Raw genomic sequence first — 24683 nt, 5'->3', positions numbered from 1 at the left:
CAACTCAAGGATTTCTGGCTTTGAAACCAGTTCTCCATCATCTGCAGCATGGTTGCCTTTATATTAATATACCATAGTCTATTCAGATGTACTCTTTTAATTGTTCATATAGTCTATTTCTAGTTTTTGTGTTTTATAAAAAAAAGTAGCTATCAATATTTTAGACAGTTAGGTATTCCTCCACCACTACCCCTAATATCCCTGGATAGTCCCAACAGTGAAATCACTAGATCAAAGTATATGACTAGTTTTATGACTCATTTGCCTATTACTAAATTTTCTCCAAAAATTTAGAATTATCTACAATGTAATTGAATGCTTATTTCCACTCAACTTTACAAACATCAAATTCCATATTTTTCTTCTATTTTGAAGTAATTTTAAAAGTATTTTAAATTATTTAATTTACTCATCATCAGCAAAAGCAAATATTCACATAAATATGTTTAAATATCGTGCATAAATCCAAACACACCAAATTAATTATAGCTCCTTTTAAGGTACAAATTAATTAACAAAAGGTCCTGTTTCCATGTTCCCTTCTGATATTTTTTCTGAATTTTTAATTTCAACTTTGTAATTCTTTACATAGTTGTAGTTAGTTCTATTGCTCTGGTTCTTTTCTTTTCCATAGAATGTAAGCTCTTTGACAGCAGGGACAATTTCTTTTATGAATAGTTGAGGAAAGAAGAAAAGAAAAAAGGAAAGGAGAAAGGCAAAGCTATACCCAAATAAATGTAGAATTCCAGAGAATAATAAAGAGAGAAAAGATTTTCTTATATGAACAATCTAAAGAAATAGAAGAAAGCAATACAATGGGAAAGACAAGTGATATCTTCAAGAAAATTCGAGATATCAAGGAAAAGTTTCATGCAAAAAATGGGCATGATAAAAGACAAAAATGGTAGGGTCTTAGAAGCAGAGGAGATAAAAAGAGGTGACAAGAATACACAAAAGAACTATACAAGAAAGAGCTTAACATCACCACTAACCACAATGATGTGACTGCTGATCTAGAGCCAGGCACTGGTAAGAATGAAATCAAGTGGGCCTTGGGAAGCATTGCTAACAATAAGGCTAGTGGAGGTGAGGGAATTCCAAAATGAGCCATTTAAAATCCTAAAAGGTGATGCTGTTAAAGTGCTTCACTCACTATACCAGGAAATTTGGAAAACACAACAGTGATAGGAAAAGATAAATCCTAAAGGAAGGCAATTCCAATGAATATTCAAATTACTGAACAATTACCCTCATTTCACATACCAGAAAGGTTATGCTTAAGATTCTGCAAGCTTAAGTTTGGTAATATATGAACCAAGAATTATGAGAAGAGCAAGCTAGTTTTTAAAGAGACAGAAGAACTGAAGACCAAATTGCCAACATCCACTGGATTATGAAGAAAGCAAGAGAGTTCCAGGAAAAATATCTATTTCTACTTTCTTTATTACACTAAAACCTTTAATTGTGTGGATCACAACAAAATGTGGCAATTCCTGAAAGAGATGAGAATACCAGATCATCTTATTTGTCTTCTGAAGAACCTGTATGATGACCAAGAAGCAAGAGTTAGAACTGAACATGGATCAACTGATCAGTTTAACACTGGAAAAAGAGTAGGACAAGGCTATATACTGTCACATTATTTATTTAACTTATATGCAGAGTACATCGTGAGAAATGCAAGACTGGATGCATTAAATTTAGGTTGCCAGGAGAAATATCAACAATCCCAGATATGTAGATGAGACCACATTGAAGGCGGAAATTGAAGAGAAATTAAGAAGCCTCTTGGGAAGGGTAAAAGAGAAGAGTATAAAAGCTAGCTTGAAGCTTAACACAAAAAAACTAAGATCCTGGTAGCTGATCCCATCACTTCCTGGCAAATAGAGAAGAAATAGAGGCAGTGTCAGATTTTATATTCTTGTACTCAAAGAACACTGTATACAGTGACTCTAGACATAAAATTAAAAGACCTTTGCTCCTCAGAAGGAAAACTATAGAAAATCTGGACAGCATACTAAAAAGCAGTGACATCACCTTACCAAAAAAGGTTTGTATAGTCACAGGTATGGTTTTTGCAGTGGCAATATATGGATGTAAGAGTTGGACTATAAGGAAAAATGAGCAGTACAGATAAATACTTTTGAAGGCTTTTGAGAGTCCCTTGGAATAGCAAAGAGGTCAAATAAGTCAATACTTAAAGAAATTAATTCAGGCTAGTCACTAAAAGGTCAAATATTGAAGCTGAAATTTACTTTGACCACATTATGGGAAAATAGGACTCACTGGAAAAGATTTTGATGTTGGGAAACACTAAAGGCAAGAGGAAATGGGAACAAAAGAAAATGAGATAGTGTTACGGAAACAACAAACAAGAACTTGGACTGATTTTAAGAGATAATGGAGGATAGATAGGCTTAGCATACTTTGGTCCAGGGGGTCACAAAGGTTTTGACATGACTGAACAACTGAACAACAACATCCAAGTACCCAGAAAAGTACTTGAAGATTATAGAAATATGACAAGCATTTGTGGATTGATTAATTTACTTTGCATCAATACTTTCTGCCTTTTATATTTCCTTGTATTCCTCATATTTAATATTTCTTTCTTACAAATTAATGAATGAAAATGCATTCTTCAAGTATTTATTAAGCTGTAAGGGCAGAAATAGAAAAGTAAACTATTCCCTGTTCTAAAGGGAATATATACAATATAATAGCAAGAACCTTGGCATATATACCATACACGTATATACAGTATGAGGGGCTAAGATTATTTTGAGGAAATAGTATTTCTTTGTGAACTATTTTCAATTCAAAATAGAGTGGGTTTTCTATTTGAATCATTTTTCTTCTTCAAAAATTCTATCTCATGCAATTTATTTTTATTTCAACCTTACTTAAGGTTTACATGCTTCAAATTGCAGGTTATTATGTGGACCAGTGGAAAGACATTTTAATTGAAAGGCAGCCTCCTGGAATGAATGTTTATTTTGATACTGCTGACAAGGAGCCATTCTGCAGTGAGTTGTAAACTTTTTAAAAACACATTTTATATTCATACTTTATTTTTACTACTTATTCTATTATCCTCCAAAACACATGATCCTTTCAGAAGTGGTTGAACTCAGTTATCATTACTGTTAGATTTATAAAGTTTGTATCATTACATGAAAATAGATTGAAATTGTTTTTTATATTTAAGAATCTGTGACATTGTCAGCATAGGCACACTTCTAAAAAATTAATGGAATTGTCTTTGAGTTGATTCAGCTAAAAAAATGCATCCTTCTTCAGACAATCTGCTGATGAGCCTATCAGAAATGAGGTAGGCTGATCCTCAAGGATTAGACACACTATGTTCATAATAAGAGACTTTTTCAATTTAGTAGTACCTGAGGGATTAGGGTTATATTTTTTCACTGACTTTTGAGAACTTAGAATGCCTTCTATGTCCAGCAGACATTTAATGTTATATGTCTAAATATATTAGAATATTATCTTCAGGGCAGCTAGGTGGCACGGTGGATAGAGCACCAGCCCTGGAGTCAGGAGGACCTGAGTTCAAATCCAGCCTCAGACACTTAACACTTACTAGCTGTGTGACCCTGGGCAAGTCACTTAACCCCAATTGCCTCACTAAAAAAAATATTATCTTCAGCTTTACAAGCAAAGTATCATAGTATCATAGGCTTCATATCTTTGAAGATGTTAGAGGTAATTTAATCCAATTCTCTCATTTTACAGATGAGGAAAAGAGGCCTGAAGGAATTAAATGATAAACTCAAAGCAGATAGGAAAGTAGCAGAGTGAAGATTTGATCCCAATGCAACAAACTCCAAATCTTACTGGCACTTACTCCAAGCTATGGCTAGCAAACTTCTCCCTTCTCCTCTTTCCTCCTCCCTTATTCTATAATTCAGAGTCATTTTTGACATAAACAAGAACTCCCTTCTCCTGGTACCACTCCCAATCTCCCAACTCTATACAACTCCCAGTTGCTATCCTCTCATTGATACCATCCACCCATAACCTCATCATAACCTTCAGTCCTGCTATTCCTCCCCAATTTCCCAGTGCAGAAACCCTGCTCTGTTCTCAATTTCCTCTCTTCATAATCTTCACCAGTTGACCAAGTAAACTGTTACTTTCCCTTGAATACTTCATTATTTTTGCCTTATTGACAAATTCTAATTCTAGGTTACCTCCATATATGCCTTCTTTACTCCTGTTTTTTTTGCCATTTTATTTTTTAATCATAAAAATATTTTATTATTTTACAGTTACATGTAAAGATAGTTTTCAACATTTATTTTTATATGATTTTGAGTTCCAAATTTTTCTCCCTCCCTCCCTTCCCACCCCTCTTCCCGAGACAGAAAACAAGCTGATATAGGTTATATAGGTGCAATCACATCAAATATATTTGTGCATTAGACATCTTGTGAAAGAAGAATCAGAACAAAAGGGGAAAACCTCAAGAAAGAAAAAAAGTAAAAAGAGTATGGTTCAATCTGCACTCAGATTCTACAGATCTTTTTCTGGATGTGGAGAGTGTTTTCCATCATCACTCCTTTGGAATTGTCTTGCTAAGAAGAGCTAAGTCTATCACAGTTGATCATCACATAATGTTGTTTTTACTGTGTACAATGTTCTACTGGTTCTGCTCACTTCACTCAGCATCAGTCCACTTAAGTCTTTCCAGGTTTTTCTGAAATATGCCTGCTCATCACTAACACAACAGCATTCGATTACATTTGTATACCACAACTTGTTTAGCCATTCCCCAATTGGTGGGCATTCCCTCAATTTCCAATTCTTTGTCACCATAAAAAAAGTTGCTATAAATATTTTTGTATATGTGGGTCCGTTTCCCTTTTTATGATCTCTTTTGGATACAGACCTAGTTGTGTTATTACTTTTACTCCTGCTTTAAAGTTGTACTGAACCACCCTGGAGGTAGTGATACAACTATTCACTGTTCTCAATTATGCTTTCACTAATAGCTAATATTTGTACAGTACTTTGAGGTTTGCAAAGTATTTTTTTACATTCTTTCATTTGATTGTAAAAAAGAACCTGTAAGATAAGTGCTACATGACATTCCTTTTATTTTTCCTGGGTCATCTTAATCATACTCCCCAGAGTGGTATAGTGAAAAGAAGCCACACCTGGACTTGAGACCCAATTTTGAATCTTATCTCTGATGCTTACTAACTGTAGGGGTCAGGGACAAGTCATTGTATCTTTCTGAGCCTTAATTTCCTTATCTATAAAATGAGGATAATAACACTCTAATTACTTCACAGAGTAATTATAAGCAGAAAATGGGGTTATTTATGAAATGTTTCATAAACTTTTAAGAATCACAGAAATAACAGGTCATATTCTTCTCAAGATACCACTCTTCCTCTGTCCCACTAAGCAGAATATCTACCTTTTTTATTTACTAAGAAAGTCGAGTTTGTTCAACATGATACCTTAAAAGCCTTTTACATCATCTCTCATCTTATCCTTTTTTGCTGCAGTCTTGGCATATGGATGATCCTTTTCTATGTTGGTTATAACCCCATCTTTATGGCCTTGATCACAGCTCTTCTTATCTCTTCCCAGACCTTTCAACTAGTCTTTCACTCTGATCTTCAGTTTCTCCTTATCTACTTATTGATTCCTTCCTAGATTCCTAAAATATGCCCGGGTATCTCTCTATACAAATGAACAAGCAAGACCCTTCATTTAATACTGTAATCTCTTCATAATATATAGATTTTTAAAAATTATTTTTAGTTTTAATTTATGGCAAAAGCAAGCATGTCCATAATATAGTATAATAAAAAAGATTGATTACATGTGAAAATGTGAATCTGTTATGTACAACTTGCTATTCCTTTTAAGTATATAATAAATTTATCATATAAATTTCTTTTTTTCTTTTTTTTTTCTTTCCTCCCCCTGTCCTACCATAGAGATGACTACCATTAGACACAAAAAGATATGCATGTGTGTATAAAATCATTTTATACCTACTTCTATTTACCAATTCTTTCTCTGGATACAGATAGCTTCTTTCTTCATATGACCTTTATTTTTAAATTGTGTATTTATAATAGTAAAAATGACTCAGTTATCCAAATCCATTCTTTTTTTTTAAGTTTGTTTGTTTTTTTGTTTGTTTGTTTTAGTGAGGCAATTGGGGTTAAGTGACTTGCCCAGGGTCACACAGCTAGTAAGTGTTAAGTGTCTGAGGCCGGATTTGAACTCAGGTACTCCTGACTCCAGGGCCGGTGCGCCATCCACTGCGCCACCTAGCTGCCCCCCAAATCCATTCTTAAAACAATATTGCTCTTACTATGTCCAATTATCTCTTGGTTCTGCTCACCACACTCATTGCCACTTTTTGCAACTTTTTCCATGCCTTTCTAAGATCATTGAACTAATCATTTCTTATAGCACAGTAGTATTCTATCACAACCATACATTACAACTTGTTCAACCATTCCCCAATTGATGGGGATCCCCAAAATTTCTAGTGCTTTGCCACTACAAAAAGAGTCACTATAAACATCCCATTCATATTTGAAGTTATAATTATTTTTTGTGATTTTCCCTCCATTTTATTTTTACTATTTTCTTTCTCAACCTCTCTTTTTACCCTATCCCCATTATTATATCCCCATTATATTCTCCCCCATCTTTGCACTCTGCATCCTACCCACCCCTACACAAAGTTGTCTATACCCCTTTCATTCATCACCTCACTGTCAGATCATTTCTTCAAACATTTATAATTTAGTTTATGACTTCACCATTCAAGTGAAACTACTTTCTATGAGGTTTTAAAGAATCTCAACTGCTAAGTGTGAAGGGTTTTATTGTTTTCATCTTTTTGGTTTTTTTATATTGTTGAACATTCCTCTTTTCCTGGATAATCTTTTCCCTCTTGGTTTTTTGTGAAACTGTTCTATCCTTGTTATCCTATTTAACTATTATTCCTTTTCCCTCTACATTTTTTATCATTATTCAGCCACAATTCCTAACATGAAAGTAGTGCCCATTTTCTTCTTTCTCTTCTTTCTCTATTCTATCCATCTAAGTATTCACATATGCTTTCTTGAGATAAATAATTATCTCTATGTAAATGACTTCCAATCTTAGGTGCCTTATGCTATTCTCTCTCTTGAAAATCAGTCCTATGTTGCCTGCTTAATAGCTCGACTATGTATCCCACTGACATCTCAAACAGCAAGCATGTCTAAAACAATTCATTTTCACTTAAACTTATCCCATCTCAAAACTTCTCTCTTATTTTTAAGGGATCCATCATCCTTCTTGTCATTCAAGTTTACAGCCATATAATGATCTTTGTATCTTCTGTCCCCCTTTTTAGCCCTCCCCATTCAATCAATTGTTAAGATTTGTCAATTCTACCTATATAATAGTTCTCATATCTATCCATTCCTCTTTACTAAAAAAGCTCACTACCTTAATCCAGATCCCCATCAATTATTACAATCACTAATTAGTCACTTTTGGTCTATACTCTCTATCAAACATCCCTCACCCAGATGCCAAAATCATCTTAAAGCACATGTCTGACTATTATTTTCCTATTTAAAATTCTTCATTGGTTCCCTATAGTTTCTAAGATAAAATGAAAAATTGCCAACCTGGTATTTCCCTCTAGCATCTTATTTCATATTAGTCCCCATCATGCACTCTACATTCTAGATAAATTGTTTTACTAGCTATTATTAAAATTCAACATCCTGCCTCTAAGCCTTCATTAAATGCATGGAATACAAACCTTCCTACGTGAAGTTCTTCCTAATCTCTCTTTCTACTCCAAATGATTTTGTTCTCTCTCCAAACTACTTTGTATTTCTCTATTTATGTACTCTTTCTATCTTCTCAAAAGAAGTGAGCTACCATTTGATAAAGAATATTTTCTGTTTATTATTATATTCCAAGCACTTAGCACTTCATTGGGCTGGATACTCATAATATATAAATTGCCAATAGAGCAGTGTATCATGGTTGAGGTCAGATCAGGAATTAAGAAAAAAATCATCTGGCTATCACTCTTCCCTCTCTTCCTTCAAAAACCCATTCTCAAATATCCTAGTGCTGGCTCATTTCTCTGTGATTTCTGCTCCATCCCTTTTGGAGCTTTTCTCCTTCTTAGATATTTGAATGGAGCTGTCACAAAAATTTCTAAGTTGGATGTCAGACAAAGAAAAAATAAAGTCTCAAACTGAAGAAAATAGGTTTAATGAGAGAGGGATCCTGTCTCACAATAAAGCTGGTCTCAGGTCTAAGACAAAAAGCCAGGAGCCACAGGTCCCAAGGGTTTTTGTACCCACACCGGGCTAAAGGATATTTATACACTACTATTTTTAGAGAAGTTCCTCCCATTGCATCCACAAAACAAAATCATAAAAGTACGCACTTGCAAGAGGAACCAGTCTCATGTAGATTCAAGCTACAAACCTGAGGTGAAACAACTAGTGTTGATTTTTTATGGTGGACAACAGAGTCTACCATCTTCCATTAGGTGACTTTTTCTTAAGCCCTGAGTGGTCCATTCTAGCTCAGAAGTTACTATTCTGGGTACCTGGCCTTTAAGCTGATTGCTAGAGATCTAACCACAATTGGAATTGCAAATGGAATTTAATGGATACTGGAAAACTTATCAGCTTCAGTTATATGATTCCTAGCTATACAGTTTCAGAAGGAATGAGCTTCAAGCATTTGACTTACTTTAATCTGACTATTTTATCACTTAACTTAAACTATTTTAGCTAGCTTACTACACTAAAGAATACCTAAATATGTCAACTCACAATCCTTTGTCCATATGCTGATTATTACCATCTATATTATATTTATATCTAAAGGGTGAACAAAATCTCAACTCACAAAGCCAGCCTAAACCACAGGACTCATGGATCATCAGATGAGTATAGATATAAATTTATTAAGTTTATTTTAAAGACAAGAAAAAAGAAAGGTCCAAAAAATTAAAGCGATTTGGATAAGGTCATAGAAGCAATTTAGTGCTAGAATATTGACTAGAAGTGAATTCTCCTTATAAAAAACTCCTAAAAGAAAACACAATGTAAAGAAAAACTTATAACAATATGAATAAAGGGTGATAGAAGTAGAGGCATGAGGGAAAGTAAAAGGAACTAGGATTATTCAGTTTGGAAAAGAAGTTTAGAAAATAATTCTAAACATAAATGTTTTCAAATATTTCAAGTCTTCATACAAAACTTGACAACATGAGAATTAGACAACAAATAACCAATGAGAAAATCTCACAAAATGAATAAAATCTGTAACATTTGGAATTTTAAACTGTGAAAGTTTTATTAAAATTCAGAAAAATGAAATCTCTAACCCTAAAAGGAATAAAATCAAATTGAATTAGAAGGAATGGGAACCGATTGTATACGATAGGATAAGACAGAATAGGATAGAAAATAATTTTCCACATAAATTTTCACTCAGTGCATATAGCAAGGAGAGCAAAAACGCAAAACTATTCCTGTGCTTTTCATATGATTAATGATGAGTTCAACCTATACTTACAAGAAATTACCAGTATAATATAGTCAACAAGTGGTCATATTGCCTGTGCTTGTCTTGACTTTTGTCCTGCCACTGGACTTCAATGACTCTGGAGAAAGAGTGAGGCTGATGACTTTGCATATCTCTGCATCACTTAAATCTAATTCATGCACAAGTTAAGACATCATCCCATGATGTCATTGGTCTATTTCATAAATGAAGGATGAACAACATTTGTTGTTTGAAACCTCTAATAAGGGTGAAATAAAACTAAGTACTGCATTCGATCAATTCAATATCTTGTGAACTTTTGTCTTTCTTCTATGATTATCCACAAGGGTAGCTACTACATTATTTGTGAACAACAACAGTTTAGACTAGCAATTATTCTGATTTTTTCTTACTTTTTTTTCCTACACAGTTACTAAGATCAGGTCAATAGCAAAAAGAAAATTGAGGCAATTTTCAGAGAGCCATGGTTAAAATCTCTCACAGATATAATACTTAAGGGGGCAAATAATTTCTTTGACCTAAATATTTGCTGTATAACATATCATCTCCCTTGCCTGTATAAGAAAATATTTCACTGACACTAGTGTTCATAGTTATTTCGGTGAAATGTAAATCTTCTACCTCAATTCTATTTGTGAACTCTCTAAATGTAGTTTAATCTGTGAAGTGACTTAGTTTATGAAAGTTTATTTAATTAAGTTTATATATGAGATTATGATTGTTTAGATTTTTTCAACTTTTATGACATTAAAGGAAGCATGGAATTATGAATGTCTTTTCTTTAACTTTTATGGCCAATGAGGAATGTATAAGATTGATTATGTAAACTAATTATTTCTTTAATTTAATTTTAATTATTTATTTTAATTCTTTCTTTAAGGCTCCATAGGGAGTCTTAACTGGGCTTTTACCCTTAATAATTTCTGTATTGTGGTAGAAATATTTTAGTAGCAGTTATCTACCACATGAACACAGAGAGGGGATATTTCTCCCTTAAAACCTTGATTTCATCACAATATTTAGTGAGTGTATTTTCTATTTTTCAGGAGTTTATCTCTTAGACTTAGGAATTTTAAAGGCTATATATCTTACTTTCTCCTCTTCTGACTTGAAATTTAACAGTGCTTTAGCACCTTCAGGGCTAGACTTGTTCACTAGATACTTATTTGTTCCTGTGTTTTATTTGTAGCATAATTGATGGAAATGTCATCTCACTATTTAGAATTAGAAGACTATAGGAAAGAATATGAGAAATGAAATGATTTATTGAGAATCCAAGTCATCTCTCCCAATATTTTTCTCTTGGCCATCCATTTCACTATATGTTTACAGAAATAAAATAAGAATTTAACTTAAGACAGGGATGGCAATCATGATCTCAGATAAAGCAAAAGCAAAAGTAGAACCAATTAAAAAAGTAATCAAGTAAACCACATTTTACTATAAGGTACCATAGACATTGAACTAATATAAAAAAAAAATTAAAGCAAGTTTCTCTGACTAAGGCCTCATTTCTCCACTTTTTTTTCTTTTGGTGGGGCAATGAGGGTTAGGTGACTTGTCCAGGGTCACACAGCTAGTAAATATCAAGTGTCTGAGGTCAGATTTGAACTCAGGTCCTCCTGAATCTAGGGCTGGAGCTTTATCCACTGCACCACCGGGCTGACCCCAATGCCTCATTTCTCAAACATATAATAAGTATAGAACAGAGTAAAATTTACAAAAATTAAGTCTATTCCCCAACTGATAAAAAATCAAAGGATATAAACAAGCAGTTTTCTGAAGAAGTCAAAGCTATCTATAATCATATGAAAATGTTCTAAATCACTAGGAATTAAAGAAATACATATTAAAACAACTCTTACAGCTTCAGAAATGACAAATGCTGGAGGGGAAGAGGGGGAAATAGATACACTAATGAACTACTGGTGGAATAGTGATCTGTTCTAACCATTCTGAAAAGTAATTTGGAACTATGCCAAAAAGACTATAAAATTGTGCATACCCTTTGACCCCACAATATCACTATTAGATCTACATCCCAAAGAGAATAAAGAAAAAGGAAAAGAGCATATATGTACAAAAATATATAAGCAGTTTTTTTGTGGTAGCAAAGAATTGGAAATTGAAGGGATGTGTATTGATTGGGGAATGAATGAACAAGGTATAACATATAATTGTGATGGAGTATTATTGTGCTATAAGAAAGAACAAATGGGGTAGTTTCAGAAAACTCCTTAGCAAAATGAAATGAGAAAAACTGTGAGATTATTATGCACACTAACAGCAATGTTGTAATGATGATCAACTGTGAAAGGCTTGGGTACTTTGATCAATACAACGATCCAAGAAAATTTCAAAGGACTCATGATGAAAAAAACACTATCCACCCCCAAAGAGAGAATTGATAAATTTGGGGTGCTAGTGTAAGCACAATCTTCTTACTTTCTTGATTTTTCTTGCTTTTTTGAAATATGGACATATGTTTTGCATTCTTTCACATGTATAGTTGATATATTGCTTGCCTCCTCACTAGATGGTAGAGGAAGTGAAAGGAAGGAAAGAATTTGGAACTCAAAATTTATAAAGAAAAGCATGTTAGAAATGAATATGATAATAATAATAAATTTTAAATGAATTTAAGTTACAATATTTAAATCCATGATTATGTTGATAATGTTAACATAAATTTGAAACCATGTATTTTGATTTTCAGTGTATCATTATATTCTTGATATTGTTATTTTGGAGAATGTTACAAAGGAAGGTTACATGAAAATTAAATTAATAGATATATATGGGAAAGTGGAAGAATCCAAAATCAAAAGGTAAGTAATATAAATAATTATAGAAACACTGAGTTTGAGATTTGGAAGGCACCACATGAGCTATCTAGTTTAATCCATATAAAAAGGACTTTCCACTATAATATATTTGGCATGTGGTTGTCCAACTGCTACTTGAAGACTTCAACAGAGAGGGAACCTCTCACTTCTCCATGCCCTCTATTCTATTTTTGGACAGTCCTAATTACTATGAAATTTTCCTTATATAAAATCTAATTTTTCCTCTTGCAAGTGCCTTTCATAATACTTCGGATTATTGCTCAAAGGCCAAAAATAATGTCTATTTCCTATTCATCAAAATATTTCTTTATATTCTAGAAGAAAGCTATACTTTTCCACCTGTATCTTCTCTTCTCCAAGCTAAAAATACTCATTTCTTTACATTGAAGTTCAGATTACATGGATTCCAGACCCTTTCCCTATTCTAATGCCATCTTCTGGACACTCTCCATCTTATCAATATCTTTCTTTAGGAAAGTAGCACTAAGAACTGAACACAATAATTTAAATAAGGTCTGATGAAGTCATGGTAGAAAAAATTGATACCTGAAGTTCTGCCTCTCTTACTGCAGCCCAACATCCCACTAGTTTTGGTTGGGTTATTTTTTGTTTATTTATTTGTTTTGGTTTGGTTTAGGTTTTGCCTGGGACTACGATGTTGACATATTGAGCTTGCAGGCCATGAAAACTCCCATTACTTTTTCAAAAGAATTGTTATTTAGCAATGTAATATTTATAAATCTTATTTTTAAAACCACTTTAGTTTATATATATATATATATACATATATATTTGTAAGCCTTTATATTTTTCCCTACTGAAATTTATATAATTATATTCACCCAATGAACCAGCCCAGAGGTCTAAAACTCACAGCTCCTTCTATAAAACTTTCTGTATGGCTGGAAACAGATTAAAATGTAACTGAGAAATGTTTAATAAAATAAATAAAATATACAGTTCAACTTAGACGATGTTACTCTGAGGTTTTCTAAGTCAATGTGAGACCAGTGAGGATCTCTCTCTCTAAAGGAGTTTGACACAATTGCTCAAAATTCTTTTGCATCCTGACTCTGGCATCTGGTGTCTACTATCCCAAACACCTTGTGTCAGTTGCAAATTTGGTGAACCTGCCATCTTTAACTTTTCCCAAATCATTGATAAAAATATGAAATAGAACCAGGACAAACAATGATTCCTGAGATATCCACCAGAGAACCCTTATGTTATTATTGAACCATTAATTACTATTTTGAATGAGCCTATCCAAACAGTTTTGTATCCATATAATTGTATTATCATCTAATCCATAACTGCTCTTGATAAAATCTAGGTAAATTGTATCAACAGAATCCACATCATCTACTAATTTAGAAATCTTATAAAAGCATAGTGAAACATTGTTAGTCTGTTATGACTTATAATTGATAAAGCTGCCCTTTAAGCATCTTCTATTTCCAGATGTTTTCCAACCATCTATTTAATGATCCCTCATTGAATTTTCCCAAGAATTGAAATTAAGTTCATTGACTATACAGAGTCTATTCTCTTCCCTTTTGGTGAAAATTGGGCGAGCATTTACCCTTCCTCAATCTTAAAATATCGGTGACATTTTCGATGATTCTGCAAATATAATTGACTGGCTTGGCAAACACATTTTCTAGTTCTTTCAGGATGAGAAGATGTCAGTCAACTGGGCTAGGTGATTTGAATTCATCAAAGGAAAGTAGATACTCTATTACTACCTAGATGCTAGATTATATTGGATATCTACTTCCTTAGTCATTTTTGTTCTGTCATTTACAATGCAGAGGTCATTCTCCTTAGTAGAGAAAATAGAAATAAATTATATTTGAGCAGCTCTGCCTTCTCTCTGTTGTCAGTTATCATCATCAAATTCAACCCAAGGAAAAATTTCTTCTGGAATACCGATGACTGTCACCAGAATGTGACAAATGCAAGCATTGTACATAGTATAGTGCTTTCTCCCATTACATTGTTATTTTCTATTTTATGTTATAGGACAAAGATATATTCACATAGGTGAAATGCTATAGCAATTTAACTGTGAAATTCAGTCAACAGATGCATATTTGCAGAAAGTTAGTCTTCTCTGAATAGCAGCATATTATTTGTTTTAACTCAATTATTTATCTTTATGAAATTCTTCTTTTAATGATATCTTCACAGCTCTTAAAATTATGTATTAATTTGGACTGAGTTGTGTCCACATTTTAAATATGGGAAAAATTTCATAAGTTAAAAAATTATAATTCTTTTAAACAATGGAAAACAGTAAAAAAAAATCACTTTACTACTGTTAAATAGAGCATCATTTTTCCCATGGAAAGCTGGAATCCAAAATCCTATATTGATTTATCTTTTCCATAACAAGGGACAGTAAATTAACTTACTTAGCATTCTTCTATAATTAAACACTATGCATAAATTTTGTCCTTAGTAATAAATATGACATTGTATCAAATTGGGGTGAGGGGGGACTGTTGGCTCAATTCTAGATACTGTCAATATGTGAAATTACTTCCTACATTTCTGTTAAAATTATGTCATTCAGTCTTTTCATCATCAGTCATAATTTGTAAAATATTACTATATTTAGAATTAAAGACTTTATTTTAAACCATTTATGATGATGTGTTCTGTTTCCTCTCTAGTTATAGGGCAGCATATCCTATCAATGAAGAAGTCAGTATTCTTGCTGGATTTTACTATGACTTTAAAGATATTTCAAAAATTGTTTTGACATATTCTCAAAAGAATGCAAAATTTAAGTGTCTTAAATGCAAATACAAGATTCACCATATAAAATTAAGATCACTTACATATCCAGAAAGGTAATGTATATAATATGTATTTTGGATATTTATTTGAGGAATTTGTTCTTAAATTTGGGGAAGCTAGTAATCCATTTGCTTAAAGAAATGCTGCAAAATTGTTTGTTTACTATGCCACATCTGGCTAAAAATATGTCATCTTTATGTTTTAAAATGTGGTTCAGTTTCAAGTACTATTCTTAAACAAAACTTTCATAATCAGCTTTTCACTTCCCAAATTAATTTTCTTCTGTACTTTTTGGTTTTGACAGGCAACATTCAAGAAAACATAACTATTTTCCCTTATATTTCCCAATCTAACATTTACATTCTGTATTATCTGTTTGGTAGCCTACCCATACTCTCCAAGTAATGCTATGGAAACCTTCTATTGGAAGGTCATACATGTCATACATGTCAGTGGGGAAGACTTTGTAGAAATTTAAAATCAGTGCTTTAAATTATGGCTACACTTATATACTGTCTACACCATTAAGGAAAACAAATGAAAAATCATCTTATACACATTAAGTCAGGACAAATACATTCACCTTTATACAGCAGATATGTTCCATGAAACTTCAATGTGAATCAGTGTTTCATAAATAAAATAATTTTATTTTTATTTTTATTTTTATTTTTAGTGAGGCAATTGGGGTTAAGTGACTTGCCCAGGGTCACACAGCTAGTATGTGTTAAGTGTCTGAGGCCAGATCTGAAATCAGGTACTCCTGAATCCAGGGTCGGTGCTCTATCCACTGCGCCACCTCGCTGCCCCAATTAAATAATTTTAAATTCAATATGTGCTCTTATCTTTTTTTCACTACTAGCTTATATTTAAATTGTGCTTTTACAGTTAATAAACATGTTACAAAGTCTTTCATTTGAACCTCACAAAACTATAAAGTAGGTAGAAAGACTCATTGTCATTATTTTATGGGTGGAGAAACTGCCCAAGTTAGTCAGCAGTATATTCAGGACAAGATTTAAACTTTCTCAAGTTCAGTGCAAATTTAAAATTTATCTGTTTTAAATTGAATAGTGGTTAGAAAAGGGGACCTCTAGCTAATTTCCTGTATCACATTCTGATCTTCACAGAAACAATTATTCAGACACTTGAAGAAAAAGTGGACTTTGCCTATCTAAACATTTGTTCAGTGCTATACTTCATTTCCTGTTATATAGATCTCTCCCTACCAAAATAAGTTTAAAAAAGACTTGAGCAGGGCTTTAATGATGGATAGAATTTAAATATATATCCAGAAAGAGATCATTTTAATATAAGGATAATGACATAAAAAATAAAAAAGAAGTAAAAAATGAAAAATTATTTTAGGAGTCAATGATTATACCAACTTGATGGAATAGTGAGATTCAGCAGGAACATGGTGGGGGAAAAGACAGAAAGTGAATTAGACCAGATTGTAAAGAACATTAAATTTCAGACTGAGGGATATGGATTTTCAAGTATTTCCCATGAGAAATATGAAAAATGAGTAAAGACTAAAAAAAGAAAAATTGAGTAAGGGAATGACATAATCAGATAGGATGGTACAATTTTTCTTAAACCACCACCATTACTACTACTTCTATTACTACTTAAACTACTACCATTATCTGACATTTCCATAGTACTTTGAGGTTTGCAAAGAGGGTTGTATATACCATGTCATTTGTTAATATGTAATGGAAAAGAGCACTGGATTTTGAATTAAAAAAAAACCATTAACCCTTCTGAACATTTTGGCCTTGAGAAAGTCACTTAACCTCAGTGGCCTATATAAAATGAGTGGGCTGGATTAGATGGCTCCTAAAGTATCTTCCAACTATAAATACATGATACAATGAAAATAGACAAAAGCTTATAGCTGGAAATAGATTGTCAAGTATGACAAATAGTAAGAAGGATATCTTGACTAGATTGTGTGATATTTCTGGGAAGGTAGGTTATGACCAAGTTGTGAAAGGTCCTAAATGCTGAACAAAAAGAATTTATTTGTTCCTATAAATAACAAAGAGATACTGGATTTATTAATTAGGAGAGTGAGGTGCTCAGAATTGCATTTTAGAAAAATCACTTTGGTGGCTATGTTAGAGATGGCTTAGTGTGTGATTAGATAAGGTAGAGTAACTAATTGGAAAGTCATTGCAATAGTTTAAGTGATGTATGATGAAAGCCTTAACTATGCTGGTGGCTATGTAGAGAAAAAGGGATGGATGTGAACAATGCAGAAGTAAAGCTTTTATTTAACTGTTTATCTCTTGCTTCATTTTTTCCCTGGGTATTAATTCAATACTTGTACAAAATCAGTTTTTCCCTTTCAATATTTTCTCCTACATGGAATTTCTGGGGTGGTGCACCAGATATAGATAGAGGGCCAGAACAGAACTTAGACAAACTTGAGTTTGAATCTTCCCTCAAATATTTACTAGCTATGTGACCCTGGGCAAATCACTTAACCCCTTTTGCCTCAGTTTCCTCACCTATAAAATGAGCTGGAAAAGAAATGGCAAACCACACCAGTATCTTTGCCAAGAAAACCCCAAATGGAGTCAGACATGACAGAAACAACTGAACAATTAAAATACAGTTAATATTTTCCTTTCTAGCTCAAATATTGGTAAAAGAAAGAAAACTATTTTATGAATAGGGGTAGTAATTATTACAGTGGTTTAAAAAAACACCTCTGTGACAGTAAGTGCAGGATGAAATGGAATAGGAAGAGACTTCAGTAAGGAAAGCCAATTAGAAATGTATTGAAACAATAAAGGTATCAGGTGACAAGAACCTGATATGATTAGTAGTAAGATTGAAAAAGACAATGGTAGATATTAAATACATTGTAAAGAAAGAATTGATAGGTAGCATGAAAATGGAAAAAATGAAGATTTGGAGCTATGAGCTAAAACATCAGATCTGTTCTTTATTATCTATATGAATTTGGGCTTGATCATTTCCTACATGAAGATGTTGGACTAAGTCACTAAGGCCCAATTTATATATATAGCCTAAGAAGTTAATCTTTGTGTCTTAATGACTAATTGGACATAGGAATGAGATGGGGCAAGAAACTATCAGAATTTGTGTATTAGAATTCTATAAGGGGGGGGGGGCAGCTAGATGGCGCAGTGGTTAAAGCACCGGCCCTGGATTCAGGAGTACCTGAGTTCAAATCCAGTCTCAGACACTTGACACTTACTAGCTGTGTGACCATGGGCAAGTCACTTAACCCCCATTGCCTAAAAAAAAAAAAAAGAATTCTATAGGAATGAATCATTTTTAAAATTCTGTTGTAAAAATCTATAAAATTTATTAAGGACGTTTATACTTGTCGGGTTTTTTCCATTGGTTTAAAAAAAACTATTTTAAATATATATTTACATATATATTTTTAAAAGCTATTCAAAATCTATTTTGATTAGAGCTGCAATTTTTATGTGCTTAATTTTTATTTTTCCCAATTATACAAAAATAGTTTTTAACATTTGTTCTCTCCCCTCTTATTGGAAAGGCAAGCAATTTGATATACGTTATACATGTGAAGTCATGCAAGATGCATTTCCATATTAGTCATGTTGTGAAAGAAAACAGATTCTCTCAAAAAAAAAAGCCTCAAGGGGCAGGTAGGTGGCACAGTGAATAGAACACCAGCCCTGGATTCAGGAGGATCTGAGTTCAAATCTGGCCTCAGACACTTGACACTTGCTAGCTGTTTGACCCTGGGCAAGTCACTTAACCCCAATTGCCTCACCAAAAAAAAAAAAACCCTCAAGAAAAAATTTTTTAAAAAAGTATGCTTAAATCTGAATTCAGATTCAGGTGGATAGCATTTTTCATCAGAAGTTCTTTGGAATTTTCTAGGATCATTATATTACTAAAAATAACTAAGTCATTCATAGCTGATCATCACATAATATTGCTGTTACTAAGTACAATGTTATCCAGGTTCTGCTCATCTCAATTTGCATCAGTTCATGTAAGTCCCTCCTGGTTTTTCTGAGAGTATCTTGCTCATCATTTCATAGAGTACAATAATATTCCATCACAATCATATTGCCATTCCCCAATTGATAGGGAATCCCCTCCATTTCTAATTCTTTGACACCACTAAAAGAGATATTTGTATACATATAGATTATTTTCCTTTTTGTTTTTTATCTCTCTTTGAGATACAAACCTAGTAGTGGCATGGCTGGGTCAATAGATAGGCATGATTTTATAGTGTTTGGGGCATAGTTTTTGCTCTCCAGAATGGTTGAGTCATTTCACAGCAGTGCATTAATGGCTGACTTTTCCAACATCAGCGTCAACATTTGAAGTTTTTCTTTCCTGTTATAATAGCCAATATGATAGGTGTGGGGTGGTACCTCAGACCTGTTTTAATTTGTGTTTCTCTAATCAATAATAATTTAGAGCATTTTTTCATATGACTATAGATAACTTTGGTTACTTCATCTGAAAACTGCCTGTTGATATCCATTAACAATTGGGGAATGGTTCTTATTTTTATAAATTTGACTCTGTTCTCTATATATTTGAGAATTCTTTATATATTAAAGAAAATTGTTATAAAATTTTGAGTTATGATTACTATGTATGTCCCTCCATTCTATTATTTCATCTTCCCACATTTAGCCTTCTCTCTCTCTCTCTCTCTCTCTCTCTCTCTCTCTCTCTCTCTCTCTCTCTTCATTCTCAAAAATGTTTTGCTTCAGGCTATTATTTCACCTAATCTACTCTCCCTTCTATCAGCATTATGCCCTTGTTTTATTCACTTCCCACTCCTACTTTCCTGTAGGGTAAGATAGATTTCTATACCCAAATGTGTGTGTGTTATTCTCTCTTCGAGCCAATTCCAATGAATAAGGTTCAAATGCTCCTCACCCCTACTACATATCCCATCTTCCCCTATTCTGTAAAGGTTTTTTGTACCTATTTTATGAGATAATTTACCCCATTGTATCTCTCCCTTCCCCCTTCTCCCAGTGCAACTTCTTTATCACCCTTTAACTTTGTTTTTAAGATATCATCCCATCATAGTCAACTTACATCACTGTGCTTTCTATGTATACTCTTTCTGTCTTAATAATGATAAAGTTCTTAGGAATTATAAGTATCATCTTCCTATTTTAGAATGTACAGAGTTTATCCTTATTGAAACCCTTATGATTTCTCTTACCTATTTACCTTATTATATTTCTCTTGAGTCTTGTATTTGGAAGTCAAATTTTATATTCAGGTCTGGCTTTTTCACTAGAAATATTTGAAAGTCCTCTGTTTCATTGAATTTCCATTTTCTCCTGAAGAATTATGTTCAGTTTTGCTGCGTAGATAATTTTTGGTTGTAATCCTAGCTCTTTTCTCCTTCAAATGATCACATTCCAAGACCTTAAATGTTTTATTTTTGTTTGTTTTTTTGCGGGGCAATGGGGGTCAAGTGACTTGCCCAGTGTCACACAGCCAGTAAGTGTTAAGTGTCTGAGGCCAGATTTGAACTCAGGTACTCCTGAATCCAGGGCTGGTGCTTTATCCACTGCACCACCTAGCTGCCCCGACCTTAAATGTTTTATTCTACAAGCTGCCAAATCTTGTGTATCTCACTGTGGCTTCATAATATTTGAATTTTTTTCTTTCTGACTGTTTGCAATATTGTCTCCTTGACCTAGGTGCTCTGGGATTTGGCTATAATATTCCTGGGAGTTTCATTTTGGGATCTCTTTTGGGAGATAATTGGTGGATTATTTAAATTTCTATTTTACCCTCTGGTTCTAGACTATCGGGGCAGTTTTCCTTGAAAATATCTTGAAATAAGTTGTCTAGGCTTTTTTGTTGTCATGGCTTTTAGACAGCCCAATAATTCTTAATTATCTCTCCTTGATATATTTTTCAGATAAATTATTTTTCCAATGAAATATTTTATATTTTTTCATTCTCTTAATCTTGTTTTATTGTTTCTTGAGTCATTAGCTTCCACTTTCCCAATTCTAATTTTTAAGGAATTCTTTTCTTCATTGAACTTCTACACCTTTTTTTCCATTTGACCAATTTGACTTTTTAAGGAGTTCTTTCTTCAGTGAATTTTTGTACATCTTTTTCTAATTGTTCAACTCTGCTCTATACGTTCTTCTCTTCAGTTGATTTTTGTGCCTCTTTTACCATTCACCATATTCTGTTTTTGAAGGTGTTATTTTCTTTAGTTCTTTCTTATGCCTCCTTTACCAAGATGTTGACTTTTTCACGATTTTCTTGCATCACTGTCAATTCCCCCAATTTTTCCTCTACCTCTCATTTCATTTTTAAATGCCTTTCTGAGTTCTTCCAAAAATTCTTTCTGGACCTGAAATTAATTCACATTTTTCTTTGAGGCTCTGAATGTAACTTCTTTGATGTTGTTGTCTTCTTCTGAGTTTGTGTTTTGATCTTCCCTGTCATGACAGTTACTTTCCATGGTCAAGATCTTTTTTTTGTTATTTGCTCATTTTCCAGCCTATTTCTTCACTTTTAACATTTTATAAAGTTGGACACTACTCTTAGAGTGGAGGGGGCATTGTACCAAGCTTAGATTTTTTGGTGTAGCTATTTTCAGAGCTAGTTCTTAGGGTTTATAAGTTTTCCATTCTTTCAAGGTGGTATGATTTAAGAAGAGATGTCTTTACTATTTTTCTGCCCTGTTCTCTAGTCTTTGAATAACCACAAGCAATCTTTTTCTCCCTTGATCAATGACCAAGGTTCCAGCACCCCTGTGGCCCCAAGCTCTGGTGGGCTTGTGCTCCTCCTCACCCAGGGAATATGACCCAGGACTGCAACTTAAATCCCACTATAGGCAATTCAACAGAGTCCTGCACCAAGTGCCAGAAAAAGGACTTCTGTAATCTTTTTTTTGGTGGGGCAATGAGGGTTAAGGGACTTGCCTACGGTCACACAGCTAGTATCAAGTATCTGAGGCTGGATTTGAACTCAGGTCCTCCTGAATCCAGGGCTGGTGTCTTATACACTGTGACACCTAGCTGCCCTGTAATCTCCTTCTAACCAACTGTCAGACCCTCTTACTATTTGTGTGCTGAAATTTTCAGAAGCTTCCAATTCAGGTGCTCCCAAGTCCAGCTTGTGGTTTGTGCCTAGTGTGCATTGATGACTTGCCTGAGCATTGTTTTCTCTGGCTGAGCTCTACTCTCACACCAATAAAACATATATTTCCTGCTTAGCTTCTAAATTTTAATGGGTTAGAAAGTTGTTTTATCCTATTTATTTATGGACTCTGCCACTCAATAATTTATTTTGAGGCATTATTTAAAGTTGTTTGGAGGGGAATTTGGGAGAGTTCAGATGAGTCACTGCCTTTTCTCCACTATCTTGGCTCAAATCCTAAAGGATAAAAAATTAATCATGATAACCAATGATAAAATAATAATTTAGTATTAATTCATATACAGGTAAATATTACAATACTAATACATTTTATAGTGCTTTAAAATTTGGAATCTTCTGAGGTAGGTACATATTTTCTTAAGAAGTATTTCACCCCAGGGCACGTAGGTGGCACAGCGGATAAAGCACAAGCCCTGGATTCAGTAGGACCTGAGTTCAAATCCAGCCTCAGACACTTGCTAGCTGTGTGACTCTTGGCAAGTCAATTAACCCTTATTGCCCTACAAAAAAGGGGGAGAAAAGTACTTCACCTCTCCCAACACATTAGCAACAACTTCTGACCAATTGCCATCAATAGGCAAACATATACAGAAGACCTAGCAATAGCATCAATCCCCTAAACCAACCTCATCCAGGGAGGCAGCTCCTGTGCAGAAGAGACCACCTATCCCAACAACTGCCAACCATTGTTAAAAACATGCCAGGCAAGGCTAAAGCAGAAAGGCACTCTAATGGAGAGACAGGAGAGAACAGTGCCAGAAAAGTCAAACCACTGCTGCTATCTTTTTTTTTTTTTTTTGGTGAGGCAATTGGGGTTAAGTGACTTGCCTAGGGTCACACAGCTAGTAAGTGTTAAGTGTCTGGGGCTAGATTTGAACTCAGGTCCTGCTGAATCCAGGACCGGTGCTCTATCCACTGCACCACCTAGCTGCCCCACACTGCTACTATCTTAACTACCATCTCCTCTAAGACCATTATGGAGACAGCTTAGGACTCTGAAACCAAGAGCCTTGGTAATAGCAATGTTTTGAAACCAGTGGTATCATCCATTATCCTGGGAACAATCCTTGTGCTGATGCCTTGAAACTATTCCTGTAGACTTAGCTACTGAAGAATCCCAAAATAAAGTCACCAAAGTCTTTCATAATATCAAATGGCTCAACATCAGAAATTGATATGATTTTATCAGTGGAAATGATTAATTGGTTCATGATTAATCTTTTCTCCCACTACCACTCTATTTAAGCTCACTGTTCCATCAAACTGATTCTATAAATTTCTATCATGCCCTAAGGTTTATAAAATGTTTTACTCACCACAGTCCTGTGAAAAAGAAAAGCACAGCCATTCTTATCCCCTTTTATAGATGTGGAAACTGAAAATCAGAGATAAGGATGACAACACAATCCCAGCTTTCAAGCTCCAAACTGATCACTACCAGTCTTCCCAAAATACCAAATGGCTTCTATAGACTTAGCATATTCATATGGGGAAAAATGTGAAGTCTTGTTGTTGTACTAATTCTTTTCCCTCTTTCCCTCCTTTTTTCTCTCCCTCTCTTAGACCACAGCTTTGCAGGTATGATTTTGTACTGAAAGAAAATGTGGAAACGACATTCAAACCACATTCCTGTACCCCAACAGGCATGTAGACAAAGTGGTATTTTGCAATGAATATGGAAATACTGGACTTTATATTGGTCAAGAAATCATGGTGATGGGAAGGCATAGTAATCCTTGGCCTGTACCGAGATTTCCTTTTCCAGAAAGAATCATTCAATATGAAATTAAAATGATCCTGTGTTTTGGAGAAATGTTGAAAAGTCAATATACAGAGAACATAGTAAAACAAAATGGAGTTTCTGAGGAAAACATTACATTATCTAACTTGTTTTTATAATATCTATTCCATAATTGTATTGTTAATAAATAAGAATGTATTTTAATAAGGAATGTAGATCTTCAGAATTGCATCTGAAAGAATTCAATATGCTACTTAAATTATTCCCAGGCATTTTTAGTGCCCTGTGGTGGTAGAATAAATTGTTGTTGTTTTTGTTGTTGTTAATAAATTTTGATAATTTTAAGGTTTAAAAAGCATATTATTTTTCAATCCAAGTTTATGACTATATGAAGCCATTGGAATGAAGACCATTATAATACCAAAAATACTAGAAGAATCTATATGTTGATTGAGTGGAAATAGATGAACATAGTACAGCTAAAAATATAAATGTAACTGAAAATGATTGAACCATTTAAAATGATTGAT

The 24683-nt window shown here is 33.6% G+C and overlaps 1 protein-coding gene across 2 annotated transcripts in view; it reads left to right on the top strand.

The window, feature by feature from the left end:
• Positions 1 to 24439, top strand: part of LOC122750190 (lipase member I-like) — a 76276-nt gene extending 51837 nt beyond the window's left edge. For both annotated transcript variants that reach the window (XM_043996866.1, XM_043996865.1), the window contains 4 exons: positions 2931 to 3026; positions 12299 to 12410; positions 15104 to 15283; positions 23976 to 24439. In XM_043996866.1, the coding sequence (XP_043852801.1) occupies positions 2931 to 3026; positions 12299 to 12410; positions 15104 to 15283; positions 23976 to 24063 (476 nt within the window). In that variant the 3' untranslated portion in view covers positions 24064 to 24439. The remainder of the gene's footprint in view (positions 1 to 2930; positions 3027 to 12298; positions 12411 to 15103; positions 15284 to 23975) is intronic.
• Positions 24440 to 24683: the final 244 nt, after the last annotated feature.

Source organism: Dromiciops gliroides, chromosome 3 (genome assembly GCF_019393635.1).
Source record: "Dromiciops gliroides isolate mDroGli1 chromosome 3, mDroGli1.pri, whole genome shotgun sequence".
In the NCBI taxonomy this organism is placed as follows: domain Eukaryota; kingdom Metazoa; phylum Chordata; class Mammalia; order Microbiotheria; family Microbiotheriidae; genus Dromiciops; species Dromiciops gliroides.
Note: the sequence above shows the minus strand (reverse complement) of the source record. Positions and strands in the feature narration are given on the sequence as shown.